Source organism: Myotis lucifugus, unplaced genomic scaffold (assembly GCF_000147115.1).
Source record: "Myotis lucifugus unplaced genomic scaffold, Myoluc2.0 scaffold_2140, whole genome shotgun sequence".
Lineage (NCBI taxonomy): Eukaryota > Metazoa > Chordata > Mammalia > Chiroptera > Vespertilionidae > Myotis > Myotis lucifugus.
The window spans coordinates 9512-25996 of record NW_005873188.1 but is presented as its reverse complement, the minus strand read 5'-3'; the positions used below and the strand labels follow the sequence as shown (position 1 = coordinate 25996).

Below are 16485 nucleotides of genomic sequence, written 5' to 3'. Positions count from 1 at the left end.
ATACTGAGGAACATGGCGGTTAGGGATCTTAAACCCCCACGGCTAGTAAAAGGCAAAGCAGATTCAAACTGCTGCTCTCCTCACTGGCCTCTGGGAAATACAGGCATGGCCATTGCCTAAAGCGGAAGGCAACTAAGAAACCCACCACAAGGAAGAGAAACAAAAATAAAAATAAAGCCACCAAACTAAAGACGTGCATTTGAATCTCATAAAACAGAAAAAGGTCATATACACCTGCTTCATTCATTAAGCAGCCTTCCCTGTTAATCTACTTACCGTCTGAAGAAAGGCAGGAAATGCCTTCACAGGAACACTTTTGTGGAGGGACCTAGCCTAAGAAGGAAGACAAAAGGAAACTGGTTTGAAATATAAATATTTCTGGAAATAAACACTCTCTCTCAGAAAGTGAACACAAAGCAACTGGTCATTTAACAATACAGCTAGGGCCTCTCCCAAAAGCAAGAAAACAGCTCTCACCCCTGCAGATTACAATTAATTTCTTAAGCTTAAAGGACTCAGGAAAAAGAACTATATTAAGAATTCCATTCTCCCTTACCAGTTGACTTTGGCATTTTCCAGCTGCCTTATAACATCTTGTAACTTTGACCCTCCAGCTCTGTGGTTGGGGGTAAATGAAGAAAGACTTGTGTTCACAAGTCCCAGCACCTCCCAGCTTAGTCGGTCATTATCTCCTGTTTAGATGAATAGAAGATCCTCCTAGCTGATCGTTCTGCCTGTGTTTCCAACCTTTAAATCATTCCACACAGCCAGCCAAGTTAATGTTCCTAAGTCACTGTTTTATGTTTATTTTCTTTAACATATGTCCCTCATTGAGCAAGTCTCAACTATGCATCTTGGGATTCAGAGGCCTCCACACCTTGACTAACCTCATCTAACTCACAGCCCTACTTCTCTGGACTAGGAATCCACGAAGCTCTCAGGCTGATGCCCACCTGCTCTCAGCAAGCCCACCCGTTTCTAGGCCTTCATGTACACTGTCAGATACCACCTCTGCTTCCTGACTCACATCTTCACCCTTCCCCTCTGTTTCACCAGTCTACTAAAATTGCTCTCTTCAAAATCATCCACACCCTACTATTCGCCCTACCTCTTTTCTCTTCATCTCCCGGTAGCATGCAGTTTTATCACTCCCCCTTCTTGGAATTTGTTCCTCCCTTGGTTTCTAACACACTGACTCTGTTTTCCTACTTCTTTGATCATTCTTTCCTTCTTCTTCCTAAGAAATGGCCCTTTCTCCTTCCACCTGAGGAATGGAGGTGGGCACTAGGCCCTCTTATCCAGATGTACATTCTCCTTGGGCAATGACATCCAAACTCAGAGCCTTAACCATTTCTTTCCATGTGGATGGCTCCCAAATCTCTCTCTCCAGTTCTCATCTCCTTTCAAAGTCACAATCCTGCATTCTTTAACAGCCCATCTCCCTAAATGTCTTCTAATCTCCTTCTATTCAATGATGTCCAGCAGCTAGTCTGTCTACTGATCCTAGTGTGCCACTGCTCTTTTACTACTATAGTCTTTGAATGGCCCCATCACCATCTCTACTTGAACTCTGTGCAGCCTTCAACTTCCCCTCTTCCTGATCCTGCCACAATCCAATCAGTTATCAAGTCTAGTTGATTCTAGCTCTGGGTTGTGTGCGTGTGTGTGTGTGTGTGTGTGTGTGTACATACATAAACATCCACCTTCTCTAAATCAGACACTCTTAAATGTGGCAAAAGGAGATTATTCACTAGTGATTATTATTAGAGCAGCAGGATGAAAGCCAAATTACAGCATGAAGTGTCAGGGCGGTGAGGGCCTTGAGGTAACAATGAATGCAGACCACTTATTCAAAAAAGGTTAATTGTGAGGGAAAAATAAGAAACAGGAGGGTCCACAGGATGCCGATAACTTCAGAAGGCAGCAGCAACAAACCAGAAGATAAGAGAGACAAGTTATCGGAGAGGCCAACTGAAAACCCCAGCTGGGACCCTGAGCATGCAAGGTCCTGGGAAGGGGGGAGAGGCATCAGCCCTGCAAGGCAGAAAGACACGCCGCCCGAGAGACAGAAATGGTGAGTGATGATCAGAGTGGGACCTAACTGAGGAAGCCCAGTAAATGGGGCACACATTTGCTGAAAGGGAGAAAGCGGTATTTTTTAAAAGTGGAAAAAGTTTACAATAGTCCCTGAGATAAATCCACTGGGATTTCAAGGAAAGTTGGAATACAGTCTGCCAAGTAGGGAACAGTATGATCTAGGAACAGCCACACCTAGAAAGGATAGTTTCCTAAATGATTTGGGGGGGGGGAAGGGGAAGGCAACTTACATGCTTCAAGTGCAAGTGGGCCTGGCTGGCAATGTCATATATCACATCTCTCACATTTTTATCTTGGTTCTTCCGTAGAAAATCCTCTTGTGAAACACCATGCTGTGTTGAAAAATATTATATTAGCAATTAAAAAGCATACTTAAAACTAACTTAGCTCAAGAAAACAGGTGAGAGAACAGTAAGTACAATATAATGTCTATTTTGTTTTTAAAAATATATGGATGTGTACATATATGTGTATGTGTGGCTGTGTATATATACACAGGCGCGCTCTCTCTCCTCTCTCTCTCTCTCTCTCTCTCTCGGAAGAATATGCAACAGGATGATAATTAACAACAGTTGTAGTAGTAGAACAAAAATACACAAGCAAGAGCCCTAGCTGGTTTTGCTCAGTGGATAGAGCGTTAGTCCTGGGTTCGATTCCGGTCAAGGGCACAAGTCCAAGTAGCAGGCTTGATCCCCAGTAGGGGGCGTGCATGAGACGGCCGATCAATGATTCTCATCATTGATGTTTCTACCTCTCTCTCCCTCTCCCTTCCTCTCTGAAATCAATAAAAATATATCTTAAAAAAATACACAAGAAAACAAACATATAAGACGTTTTAAAAGCACAGACAATAATGATTCTCATACAGAAAATAAAAGTTCTCATAAACAATATTCTTGTCTTAAGGATGATTTCCTCCTCTAAAATAAAGAACAGGCTGGTCCTGGCCAGGTAGCTCAGTTGGTTGGAGCCTCATCCCAATACGCCAAGGTTGCGGGTTTGATCCCCAGTCAGGGCACATACCTGAATCAACCAATGAATGCATAAGTAAGTGGAACAACAAACCAATGTTTCTCTTTCTCTCTCTCTTCTCTCCTCAATTAAAAAATAAAATAAAATAAAATAAAATAGAACAGGCTAAGCTAACAGTAGGAATAATTACTGTCATTGCTTGGAAGGGAGTAAGCATCCACATGAAGCTACACCAAGTGAGGTTCTCCGGATTTCCTTACTCATAGCTCCACCAGAGACCGAAAATGCCTGACTGACAAAAATTCTCACTTGATAACCAAGGAGCCGAAAAGAAATATGCATTCATTTCAAAGCAGTTACTTGAATAGACTAAGCAAAGAGCCAAGAAATAACATCCCTCCCATCTTCCTGAGGTAAATACAAGTAACAGCCTTACCAGCATACAAATGTCCATGGGAAGGAACACCCTTCTTCTGCTAGTGTGATACGGCGTGGCTCTCAAGCAAGTGACAATGCCGTGCGCCTTTCCAATGTGACTTGCAGCATGATCTGCATGAAGGTCCTTTACACCTGTGGTTTTGAAAGTAATCACAGGACTGCTCTTTAAATGCATAAGTCAACAGAAGTACAAAGAGAAATCACCTACACATGTAAAACTAATTGTTTATCCTAATGCATTCACACCTGAAAAACAGGATCTATGAGTAAAATGGGCACAAAAACAAGCTGACTACTAAGCAGGTTTCTGAACTTGAACTTTTAAATAAGTTTTCCTCAGACTACATCACACTAAAAACACATTTGGAATTGTAATCAGCTATCATGGAAAAACAACACGAGTGTTTCATTTCTTCTCAGTGCAACGTCCATACGACCTCACTTTAAGTATATTCTGCTCTTTGCTCCCTCCTTTGTGTTGGCAAACATGTCACCAAATGTGCAGGCAGAACAGGCCTGGGAAATTCAATATGCATAGGATAAAATAACATTTATTCCTTTAGGGTGACATAAAAATATATTACCGTCTCCAAATGGATGTTACTGTCCTTGTGCCAAGTAATTTCCTCATTACAATCCTCATTACTATAAGACATTCCCAGCTTAGAGGCTTAAAAAATCATCAGCCCTGGCCTGTTTGGCTCAGAGGTTGGAACGTCGGCCTGCGACTGAAAGATCTCGGGTTCGATTCCCGGTTGGGGCGTGTGCGGGAGGCAACCAATCGATGTGCCTCTCTCACATCGATGTTTTTTTTTTCTCTCTCTCTGTCACTCCCCTTCCTTTCCACTCTCTCTAAAAAAATCAATGGAAAAAATATTTTCGGGTGAGGATTAACTAACATAAAAAAATAAACATCAGCAATTACCAGATTATTAACTATGACATTCCCATGAAGTAGCTAAAGTATTTTTTTAAATATATTTTTATTGATTTCAGAGAGGAAGAGAGATAGAAACATTAATGATGAGAGAGAATCACCTATTGGCTGCCTCCTGCACACCCCCCACTGGGGACCGAGCCCACAACCTGGGCATGTGCCTTTGACCGGAATCAAATCCAGGACCCTTTAGTCCGCAGGCTGATACTCTATCCACTGAGCCAAACCAGCCACAGCTAAAGTATTTTTATTAGATTAGTCTGCACTCCAAAGACAAACATATATTCCTCTTCTTGCTCAAAAAAAAAAAAAATATATATATATATAGCTGTTCCTTTACAAATGATGCAAAGAAAAACTTCAGTGTTAAAGTGGTTAGATTGTCAAATTATGAAAGAATGAAGTCTGAAACGTGTTTTATTCAGAAAAAGAGAAGTATGAAATTAAAAAAAACACAACTTACCCAATATTTCTAGTGTTAAATAAAGAAGAGAACTCTGTGTGTTTTCGGCATAATTTTCCAGTTCCTGGATATTACGATATGCTTTGTCATCCAAATTTTTTTCCTATAATCAAACAAAAGGCAAATCAAGTTTGCTGAATTATCAAAATTTATAAAGACACGATTTTTTGCCCAAAAGAACTGAATAATAAAAACATTAAGTATATACTGTTTATACAAAGTAAAAGAAGATTAAAATAAAATTAAGATATGAAAGTTCTACACAATCTTACAAATCTCCCCTCAAAATAAATACCTCAGGATTAATCTCAATGCACAAATCACCATGAACATAGGTTGGCTTAATTTTTAATTCCTTCGAAAGAATATCACAAAAACTGACTTTACTGAGCTCTTACTTCAGCACTAACCATTATCTTTTTAATCTTAGCATCCCCCCAAAGATAACAAAATAATACTTCTCCCATTTTGCAGATGAAGAAACTGAGTCCCGGACACATGAAGTAATATTCCTAAGGTCACATTCTATATAATAAAACCCTAATATGCAAATCGACAACACGGTGGAATGACCGGTCGCTCTGATGCACACTGACCAGCAGGGGGCAGATGCTCAACACAGGAGCTGCCCCCTGGTGGTCAGCACACTCCCACAAGGGGAGCACCACTCAGCCAGAAGCTGAGCTCGCTGTTCCTTAGTGCTGCCGTGGAGGCAGGAGAGGCTCCCGCCACTGCCACTGTGCTCGCCAGCTATGAGCACGGAGCGGGCCTAAGCTGGCAGGTGGACATCCCCTGAGAGGTCCCGGACTGCGAGAGGGCGCAGGACGGGCTGAGGAACCCTCCCCAGTGCACGGGCCTCTAGTAGCTAATAAATGGTAGAGATAGGATTCAAACCACACATTTTGACTGTCAAGCCCATGCTCTCAATAAGGAAAAGGTGCCTAGGAAAAGAAAGGACTTCCCATTTATTTGCTGCTATAGTCTTTACAATGATATGAGCAGTTATATGCACAGGATAAAATAACATTGGACCACTGTCAATTGAGATGGAGTAACTATTTCATCTCTTCTGCATGCATAGTTTAGACAAATGTAAAAAAAAAAGTAAAAGAAAAAGAAAGGAGACTCATAACCCAGTCTCTCCACCTCCCCCCCCCCCAAATTTTCTATAATAATAAGAGTGTAATATGTTAATTAGACCGAACAACCTTCTGGACAACCACGCTATGACATCCACTGGCGCCAGGCCAACCAAGGCGGGCGCGATGCGATTGGTCGGGGGCTCGGCCATTGCCCCATGATCGCCCCGCAGAGGGAGGCCCAGGCCACCAGCCAGTGGGGCAATCAATCAGGGGGGTTCCACGATCACCCCGCAGAGGGAGCCCAGGCCACTGACCAGCAGGCTGTGGTGGGTGGGCGGGGCCTCCCTCTGTGAAGGAAGCCTGGGTCCCGGGTGCCAGAGGGACCCGGTGCCAGCAGCTGGGGAAGGAAGGCCTACTCTTGCACAAATTTCGTGCACTGGGCCTTTAGTGGTCAATAAAGTAACAGGATTGATTAACTGAGCACAACTCTATTCACTCTATTCAAGAAACAAAAAAATGTAAATCCTAGTAAAAGCTAGCCACTTTTATAATAATACATTAACAAAGACTGTTTTCAAGGTGATACACTCTTCCTCTTTTTAATCAGAAAAAATTGACACCAGCAATGATTCAAGGGGAAAAGAAATATGTCCAAATCTTTTATATTTTAAAAAATGACATAACTCATATACCATAAAATTTATCTTTTTAAAATATATTAGGTCAGTGGTTTTTAGTATATTTACCAAGTTACGCAACTATCACCACTACCTAATTGGGTTTTTTGGGGTTTTTTTTGTAATCCTCACCTGAGGATATTTTTCCACTTATTTTTACAGAGAGACAGAGAGAGACACATCGACTGGTTGTTCCCTGCACAGGCCCCAACCAGGACTGGGGACTGAGCCTGCAACCAAGGTACGTGCCCTTGACTAAAATTGAACCTGGGACCCTTCAGTCTGTGGGCCGAGGTTCTATCCACTGAGCCAAACCAGCTACGGTGAATCCCGGAATGTTTTCATCACCAAAAAGAAATCCATATCCAGGAAGCAGTCACTTCCCATTTCCCTTCCCCTCATCTCCTGACAAGCCACAAATCTACCTTCTGTTCCCATGGATTTGTCTGTTCTGGACATTTTATAAAAACACAATAATACAATATGTGGCTTTTTGTATCTGGCTTCTTTTAATTAGCAGGTTACTACGGTTCATACAAGTCTAAGCTTCTATCAGTACTTCATTCATTTTAATTGAAGAAATTATAAACAATATTCCATTGTATGGATATGCCATATTTGGTTTATTCAATCATTGATAGACTATGAGTTGTTCCCATTTTTGGACTATGCTGCTATAAACATTGTATACAAGTTTTGTGTGGACATATATTCTCATTTCTCTTGGTATATAACCTAGGAGTAAAATGCTGGGTCTATAGTAAACTCTGTTTAATTTTTGAAAAACTGTTTTTCCAAAGCAGCTGTACCATTTTACATTCCATGAGGAATGTATGAAGGATTCCAATTTCTCCACATTCTCACCAATATCTTTTTTATTATCATCTACATAATCTACATATGAAGCAGTATCTCATTGTGTTTTTTATTTACGTTTCCCTAATGAAAACATACTGAACATATCTTCAGGTGCTTATTGGTCATTGGTATATCTTCTTAAAGAATGTTTACTCAGATCCTTTGCCTATTTTTAAATTGGATTATCTGTCTTTTTTAGTGTTTAGCTCTAAGAATTCTTTACATATTCTAGATACTAGTCTCTTATCAAATATATAACTGGCAAATACTTTTTCCCATTCTATGAACTGTCTTTTAACTTCCTTAAATTTTTTAATTTTGATAAAGTCCAATTACCAGGTATATATTTTATTTCTTGTGCTTTTATCATCACATCTAAGAAATCACTGCCCATCCTAAAGTCACAAAAACTTATGCCTATGTTTTCTCCTAAGAGTTTTACAATTGTCTTACATTTAGGTTTTTGATCCATTTTGAGTAAGTTTTTGTATACGGTGTGAGGTAGGAGTCCAAATTCATTCTTTTGCATGTGGCTATCCAGTTGTCCCAACAACATTTGTTGAAACAAATATTTTCCCCACTGAATTATCTTCACACTCTTGTCAAAAATCAACTGACTATAAATATATGGGTTTATTATTGGACTCTCAATTCTATTCTATTGATCTATATGTCTATTCTATATCAATACCACAGTTTGATTCCTATAACTTTGTAGTTAAGTTTCGAAATCAAGAAATATGAGTCCTCGAACTTTGTTCTCCTTTTTCAACATTGTTTTGGTGATTCTGGGTCCCTTGCATTTGCATAAGAATTTTAGGATCAGCTTGTCAATTTCTGTAAAAAAGGCAGCTGGAATTTTTATTGACTCTATGAGGGGAGATTGAGCACAGTCCTTTACTTTTAAATATTTCTCCCTATAAATGCTAAGTGTTATTATTCCATTAAACAGGAAAGCTATCTCTGTCTTAAGTTCTCCAATTTTCTTAATGTCATAAAACCAGGACATCTGAAAAAATGATTTTCTTAGTGCTAATTAACTCTATAGGTCAACTGAGCAATTTTTCTTAATGTTGAAGCCACCATCTCATTTTGGCTTATATTATTACTACATGCCTGATGCACTAATTCATGCACAGGTGGGGTCCCTCTGGGTGGCCTTTAGGGATTGGGCCAAAACCCGCAATCCAACGCCGCCTGCAGCTCCTACTTGCCGCTCCCACTTATGCCAGCCCCACTGTGCCTGCCGCAGGCTTGTGCCCAATCAGTCCCCATAGGGAGAGGCTCGCAGCACTCGCCAGCCATAAGCCCTGCGTCTGGCGCCCTCCCAAGGAGAGTGGCCTGCAGATCGGGCTGAAACTGGCTCTCCAACACTCCCTGAGGGGTCTCAGATTGCAAGGGGGTGCAGGCCAGGCTAAGGGGCCCTACCAGTGCATGAACGGGCCGGGGAGGGATAGCAGGAGGGCTCCAGGGCATGTCTGGCCCATCTCGCTTAGTCCCAATCGGCTGGACCCCAGCAGTAAGCTAACCTACCAGTTGGAGCATCTGCCCCTTGGTGGTCAGTGCACATCATAGCAACTGGTCGACCAGTCAACTGTCTGCTCCCTGGTGGTCAGTGCGCGTCATAGCGACTGGTCAAGCAGCTGACTGTCTGCCACTTGGTGGTCAGTTCATGTCATAGTGAGCGGTTGAGCAGCCTTAGCATATCATCAGCATATTTCGCTTTGATTGGTTGTTCAGTTGTTCTGCTGTTCGGTCTATTTGCATATTACCCTTTTATTATATAGGATTACTATAGCTATGGTTATTCATAGATTATATTCACATAAAGTTAAGTAGACTTGCACTTTCATGGCAACAATACATTATAAACATCAGGCCAGTGAGGACACTGAGCCAACAATGTATCAGAAAGATTGTACAGGTTAGCCCAGGTCACTGAGCAATTTGTGGGAACTAGAATAGAACTCAGTTCTAAGAACTTAGCTTAGGATTCCATTCACTAGAACCATCAAACTTTCCTTATTCCCTCTACTCTTTGGACAGAGATCCAAGTACTGGGTTGACTACTCAAATTTTGATGAAAAATTAGTTTAAAGATTAAAAAGGAAGAAAAATTTAAGACTTGAGCAATTTCAACTTACTCTTTCATCAATGATTTTCATAAGCCATCTTTTAGTCAGATTATGTCTTTTGACAGCCTAAAAAAAAGAAGAGTTTTATAAATTTTTAGAAAGCACTAGAAATGACTTCTGCAGACATGAATAAAAATAAACAAACCAAATACAAAACTAGGAAAGGGAATATTTGTAATAACTCACCACCAAATAAATAGCTGTGTTAAAGCAATACCAGGAAAAAAGAAAATGTCCCTAGAAAATATTTCCAAGTAAAGATAATATATCTAAAACTTTTCCAATAGTCTGTATTTTTTATTATACTATTAGTAGTTTAATGATTCCACTTTCAAACAAACACAAGAATTAAATACCCAAGATTCTGTTATTGATGCACCCTGATGTCTATGCCTGCTTATTACATGCAAACTTCTTTCCATAGGATGAAGATTCTAATGAATAAAAATAACCACTTATCCAAAAGGAAAAGAGTAACTAAAACTCCAAAGGGAATAATCTGCAAAGCACAGTATTACTTTAGCAGGTAAAGACACTCTAGTAGAAAAGACCACACCTGTGCCCACATCTCAGTCTCTAAAAGCATTTCTCCCAAAGAAACAGGGATCCAAAGAAATGAGCAATTTCCAGAGTTGGGCAAGGGAGAGTTAATATAATCCCAGGGATCCAAAGAAATGAGCAATTTCCAGAGTTGGGCAAGGGAGAGTTAATATGATCCCTAGAGTATCTTATTGTTCCAGAAAATGGAAAATGCTCAAAAAAATTATGGGAGGCAGTTTGAAAGGGTTTCCCACTGTCCAAATCTGGGACTATTTGAACACCAAAATAATTAAGTTTAGTAATGAACTATAAACTACTGGAAAAAAATAGAATTTCATGAGTTTATAACAATAATTAATAGACAAATAAATAAATATAGGAGAGTGAGAGATCTTGGTTACTGCCAACTGGTAAATGTGCTCGGAGTATTAGAATTGAAAAATGGCATTTTGCAATCATAATAGTAAAGACTGAATCAGACAAGAGCCATCAATGAATGCTATGTTTCAGGGGAAATTAATGAGGAATAGAATATTTGCATTGTCTTATAGTTGCCAGGAGAATTATAATTATACAGTGGGAAAACCAGGCAACATCTTGACTGGATGATGAACATTAACAATGCCAATAAGGTACAGATGTACAAAATATGCCTTCAGATATGACACCCTAAGAAGACGACATCGTCTATGCAGTATTATGGCCAAGAATGCACAACCTGAGAAAACATCAGATGAATCCAAAATGAGTAATGTTCTATTAAAAAAAGTGGAGGGGCTATCCTCTTTGAAAAGGTAATGTCATAGAAAAGAAAGGAAGGCTGTGGAAATGTTCCAGATTAAAATAGGCTTAAGAGATAAGACAAATATTACCTGACCTTAGACTGAATCCTATACTGGAGGGAAAAAACACTACAGTGGACATTATTGGGTCAACTAACAAAACTGGAATATAAATGGAAAATTAGATAAAAAGTGTTATATCAAAGTTAAATTTACCATTCTTAACTGTTTTGGTTATATAATAGAATGTCCCTATTCTTAGGAAATACTCACTAAAGCATTTAAGGATAAAGGGCCACGATGTATATAACTTACACTAAAAAATGATTCAGAAAAAAAACAGAGCGAGAGAACAAGCTCATGCACCCATGTGAGTGAGCAGTACAAATGATTAACAAATGGGATAAAATGTTTTATTTTTAAAAATATATATATTTTATTGATTTTTTACAGAGAGGAAGGGAGAGAGATAGAGAGTTAGAAACATTGATGAGAGAGAAACATCAATCAGCTGCCTCCTGCACACCCCCTACTGGGGATGTGCCCGCAACCAAGGTACATGCGCTTGACCGGGATCGAACCTGGGACCCTTCAGTCCACAGGCCGATGCTCTATCCACTGAGCCAAACCGGTTACGGCGGGATAAAACGTTTTAAATGTTAACAATAGGTAAATCTGGGTAAAGGGTATAGAGGTGTTCTTATACTATTTTTTATTTGGAAACCTTTCTGAAAGTTTGATAAGTTTTAAAAACATTGTCTTCTTGTCAAATCAACACTAAATAAGACATATTTTCACTATAGTAATAGTAGTGAAACATAAAGTCTTAGGAATATCCCATACTTCAACTAAGACTCTAAGATGTGATTGACAACTGAATGTCAAGGCTAGCTAGCATGCTCATCAATACACATGTGACAAGGGTGAAAGTATGGAGACCAGAGCTCACTTTGTGGCAGAAACCTAAAAGAAGCTAACAGGGCTGCACAAAGTTGGCTCCCAAGTATCCTCAGCACTGCTGCTGTTACATAGCAGGACTCCCACTAGCCCCCCTCCACAAGCCCAGGAACCAATGGGGTTCCTCAGTCCTTACAGAGTCCTGCTCTTGTTTTATTTGGTACGTGTCTGAGTGGGGCAGGGTACGTCTGATCTTTGTAACCATACCATCAAACACCATTCCTGGAACATAAAAGTACTAAATATTTAACCACGAGAAGTCATACTCCTATTTTCTCAAGGATGAAGTTATAATGGCTGCACTTCCTTGACCACAAAATAGAGTTCTTCTATCTCATTCTGAGGGGAATCCGAGATCAAGGTAAACAAATTATTTGTAGGAAGCTGAAAGCCAGCTGAATAAAGCATTAAAACTTTGAAAACTGAAGTCGAACAGAATAAAGACCTTGGCTATAAACATAAATTTAAACTACAGAGAAATGGAGAAACCCGTATGAAATGTCTGAGAAATTAGATATTCAACTACTTTGTACTAAAAGCACCAATGAAAGAGTGCAGCGGGAATGTGCCCTCAGACAACACAGTCACTGTTTCTCTACTTATCTCTTAAGGAACCTGAGACTCTTCGAAGAACCAATGGGAGGTTTTACTGGACAGTGGTAATATAAGCATATGCTCCTGCAGAATGAGGAGGATAAAGAACATACAAGGAGGGCAAATGCTCTGAACACTACCTGCTCCTTTCAAATATTCGTATTAACCTTCAGCACTGGTCATATAAAAGAGCTGGCCAGCCCTGGCTGGTTTGGCTCAGTGGATGAAGCGTCGGCCTGTGGACCGGGGGGTCCCGGGTTTGATTCCGGTCAAGGGCATGTACCTTGGTTGTGGGCACATCCCCAGTGGGAGGTGTGCAGGGGGCAGCTGATCGATGTTTCTCTCTCATCGAAGTCTCTGACTCTCTATCCCTCTCCCTTCCTCTCTGTAAAAAACCAATAAAATATATTTTTTTTAAAAAAGAGCTGGCCAACACCAATCATTAAAATTTAAGCTGTTATTATAAAATTGGACAAATTGGCACACATTTAAACATTCTGTAATTCAGAATATGTTTTCTGTTTAAGAAAAGCCAAAGCAAGATAAATTTGTGTTAAAGGAATTTTGACTCTTCATGATATTTCCTGACTAAGGCCAGAACTTTCAATGCAAGTCTTAGTATAAACCTCTACTGCAGTGAGGTTTGTGTATAAAATAATAAACAGCCCCAGCCGGTTTGCCTGTAGATGCTGGTCAAGGGCTCATGCCTGAGTTGCTGGCTCGATCCCCAGAAGGAGGTGTGCAGGGGGCAGCCAATCAATGATTCTCTCTCATCATTGATGTTTCTATCTCTCTCTCCCTCTCCCTTCCTCTCTGAAATCAATAAATATGTATTTAAATAATAATAATAATGATAATCAACAGAAAGTTTCTGGATTTTAGAGACACTTTTCTCTAAACTGAGTCACCTAGGTTGAAGTTACTGAAGTGGGATGAATAGAGGTCAACAACTAATCTAATACTCACAGCTTCCCATCCACTTTTTCTTCTCAGTCCCTGCTGGAGGGGCCTGGCTTTCCATCCTTACTGGGGCTCTGTGAAGTCAATTTGGGCCCAGAAACGGGGTCTGCCTCTGCTGGCGCACAGACCTGAGAAGAGGTGTACCACTGTCAGGTCTGTGAGTGGCTGCTGGCACAGAAACTGTCTTTCGGCACTCATCATGTTACAACGGGGACACAGATCAGTGACAAAAGCACCTAATTCCCTTCCTCTGTTCTTAATTGAGCATATTTCTAAACTGTGCATAGCTGTGTATGAATGAGGGTTCCATACAGCTGCTTTAATGTAAAACTATTATATACATCTATCTATACAAATTATACTCTAGCCCTTCGGTTTCCATTCTCTAATACCTAAAATTCATCAACAAATAGGCAATCCTATCAAACTAGAAAGGCAGTTTTAAATTTGTGTCTAGACCAGGGGTGGGCAAACTTTTTGACTCAAGGGCCACAATGGGTTCTTAAACTGGACTGGAGGGCCGGAACAAAAGCATGGATGGAGTGTTTGTGTGAACTAATATAAATTCAAAGTAAACATCATTACATAAAAGGGTACGGTCTTTTTTTTTTTTAGTTTTATTCATTTTAAACGGGCCGGATCCCGGCCCGCGGGCCGTAGTTTGCCCACGGCTGGTCTAGACAATATTGAGAGCACGTCTCCCTTCAGAGGTAGAACAGAAAATTTACCTGCCATTGCTTCAAATGTGTAGGGTTTAAATTCTGCAACCAAATATGTGGAAAATAATTGATAACAAAAAGTGACCAGATCCCTCTTTTTTCCTTTAATAAAGAAATACATTAAAAATCTGTGCAAATTATTAGTGTATAATTTTAAATTCTTCTCTCCAAACTAACATATATCAGAACATTACATGAGCCTAACAATCTTTTTAGGACAGACTGCCCATCACTATTATCCGAATTGTATGCATCAAAAATATGCTCAAATAAAATTCTTGTAATTTTTTTTTTTTACCTTCCACAGTTCAACGGCCACAGGCTGATGTGGTGGATTGTCACTGTATATGTCATCCACAGTTTTCTTCCAAAACTGCATTCGCATCAGTCCAATTGTTTTCTCAGAAACTGAATCCTTAATCTATAAATAGGGTTTTAAAACTTTAATAAATGCACTGTTGACAGTCTAAAAAATCAATATTTATGACTGCATAATCACATAATTCAGTCAAAAACTATATACATTTGTTTTAATTTTTCCTTAAAGTTAAACTGTTGTCATTATGAGTTTTCTAAGTAAAAGCTACAAATTACTTGGTGCTTATTCAAAAATATTTTAGAAAATGGGAGAGATTCTAGAAAACAACTGCAAGAAAAAACAAAGAGGAGGAGGAGTTTAGTTTAAAAGAAATTTAAGAACTAGATCAACCAGTCTTTACATGTAAACCTTATTGAATCCTGATTTGAAGAGAGAGAGAAATTGGAAAATCTGAACACCAGATGTTTAATGACATTAAGAAGTTACTATTAAGGTTTTAATGTATGATGATGGCATTATGGTTATTTCTAAGTGAGTTATCTTTTAGAGATACATACTGAAATGTTGACAGATAGAAAAGTTTATCTGAAACGTACTTCAAAATAACCTGGAAGCAGAAGGATCTCAAAATAGTATGGGTGAGGGGTGAGGTTGACTATAAAGGGAATTTTTTGGTTGCTGGAATTGTTTTCTCATGACTATGGTGGTGAGTACATGACTATGCATTTTTCAAAACCTATAGAACTGTACACCACAAAAAGTATTACTGTATGGACATTTTAAATAAACTCATTCATTCACTAAGTAATTATTTTACAGTCTCCTTCACTCACTACTAATTAAGAATGACCTTGTGAGATTCAGGCAAGAAGCACCAATGCATGCTAAATCTAGGGGATAAATATTTAAAAACTGAGTTTAATTGATATGTAACAGTACATTAGTTTCATGTATACAACGTGATTTGATATATGTATATATTGTGAAGTAATCACCACAATAAGTATAGTTAACATCCATCAGTACACAGTTATAAACCTTCTTTTTCTATTAGAACGTTTAAGATCTACTCTTAGTAACTTTCAACATACAATACAGTATTACTAGCTATAGTCATCATGCTGTACATTACATCCCCAGGACTTACTCATTTATAACAAAGCTTGTACCTTTTGACCACCCATTTCACCCATATCCCAGCTCTGTCGCTGGCAACCATCAACCTGGTCTCTGTATCTATGAGTTTGGGGGCTTTGTTTTCTTTTGTCCTGCTTTAGATTCCATATATGAGACCATACGGTATTTGACTTTCTTTGTCTGACTTATTTCACTTATATTTCTTTATTGTTCAGCATTAAACACGTTATATCACCATTTTTGCAAATAATTTTAAAGGAATTTTAATACCAGCCTGAGCCAGTTCCACATTGAAGGCTCTCAGTGCAAAAGCAGAGCTTCTGGATTCTGTAGGAAGCAGCAGGGAGCATAAATAGCCTTCATAATCTCGTTTCCTGTAACAGATAGGCAAAAAAAAAAAAAAAAAAAAAAAAAAAAGACAGTTACTTTTGACTTCCAAACTGCACACAAAAAAATACTAACCAGAATTACCTGAAAATAATGAGGCTTCAATTCAAAAAAGGCCTGAAATTTCTTATATTCTATACCTGTTTCTCTACAGTTATTAAAAATGTACCTGCCCACAATCCCAGACAGTTAAAAATAAGAAATAATTAATCTCCATTAATTTATTTTGACTCATATAGTACTTATAATTTTAGTGGTTTCAGAATCACTTTGTAAGAATTCAAATGAGCTACCAAAGTAGTTCCAGCAAGTCCTGGTATGAACTGGCAGTTTTTAATACATAGATAAATACACAGATAAGACATAAAGACAGAAAACAATAGAGGGGTGTGGGGGTGCTCGCAGGTATGCACACCCACTAGCACATACTG

The 16485-nt window shown here is 39.2% G+C and overlaps 1 protein-coding gene and 1 non-coding gene across 2 annotated transcripts; one reads left to right on the top strand and one right to left on the bottom strand.

The window, feature by feature from the left end:
• Positions 1 to 276: 276 nt before the first annotated feature.
• LOC102436149 (NADH dehydrogenase (ubiquinone) complex I, assembly factor 6) lies at positions 277 to 16049 on the bottom strand (the record flags this gene model as incomplete). The annotated part of the gene is made up of 7 exons (XM_023748949.1): positions 15942 to 16049; positions 14510 to 14632; positions 9669 to 9725; positions 4908 to 5010; positions 3506 to 3639; positions 2328 to 2429; positions 277 to 333 (listed from the first exon to the last, which is right to left on the bottom strand). Coding segments are annotated over exons 2-7 (540 nt in total), but the record flags the coding sequence as incomplete, so codon positions are not given.
• Positions 5865 to 5999, top strand: LOC111824545. The gene has a single exon (XR_002827650.1). It is a non-coding gene; the product is annotated as a small nucleolar RNA SNORA20 (small nucleolar RNA).
• Positions 16050 to 16485: the final 436 nt, after the last annotated feature.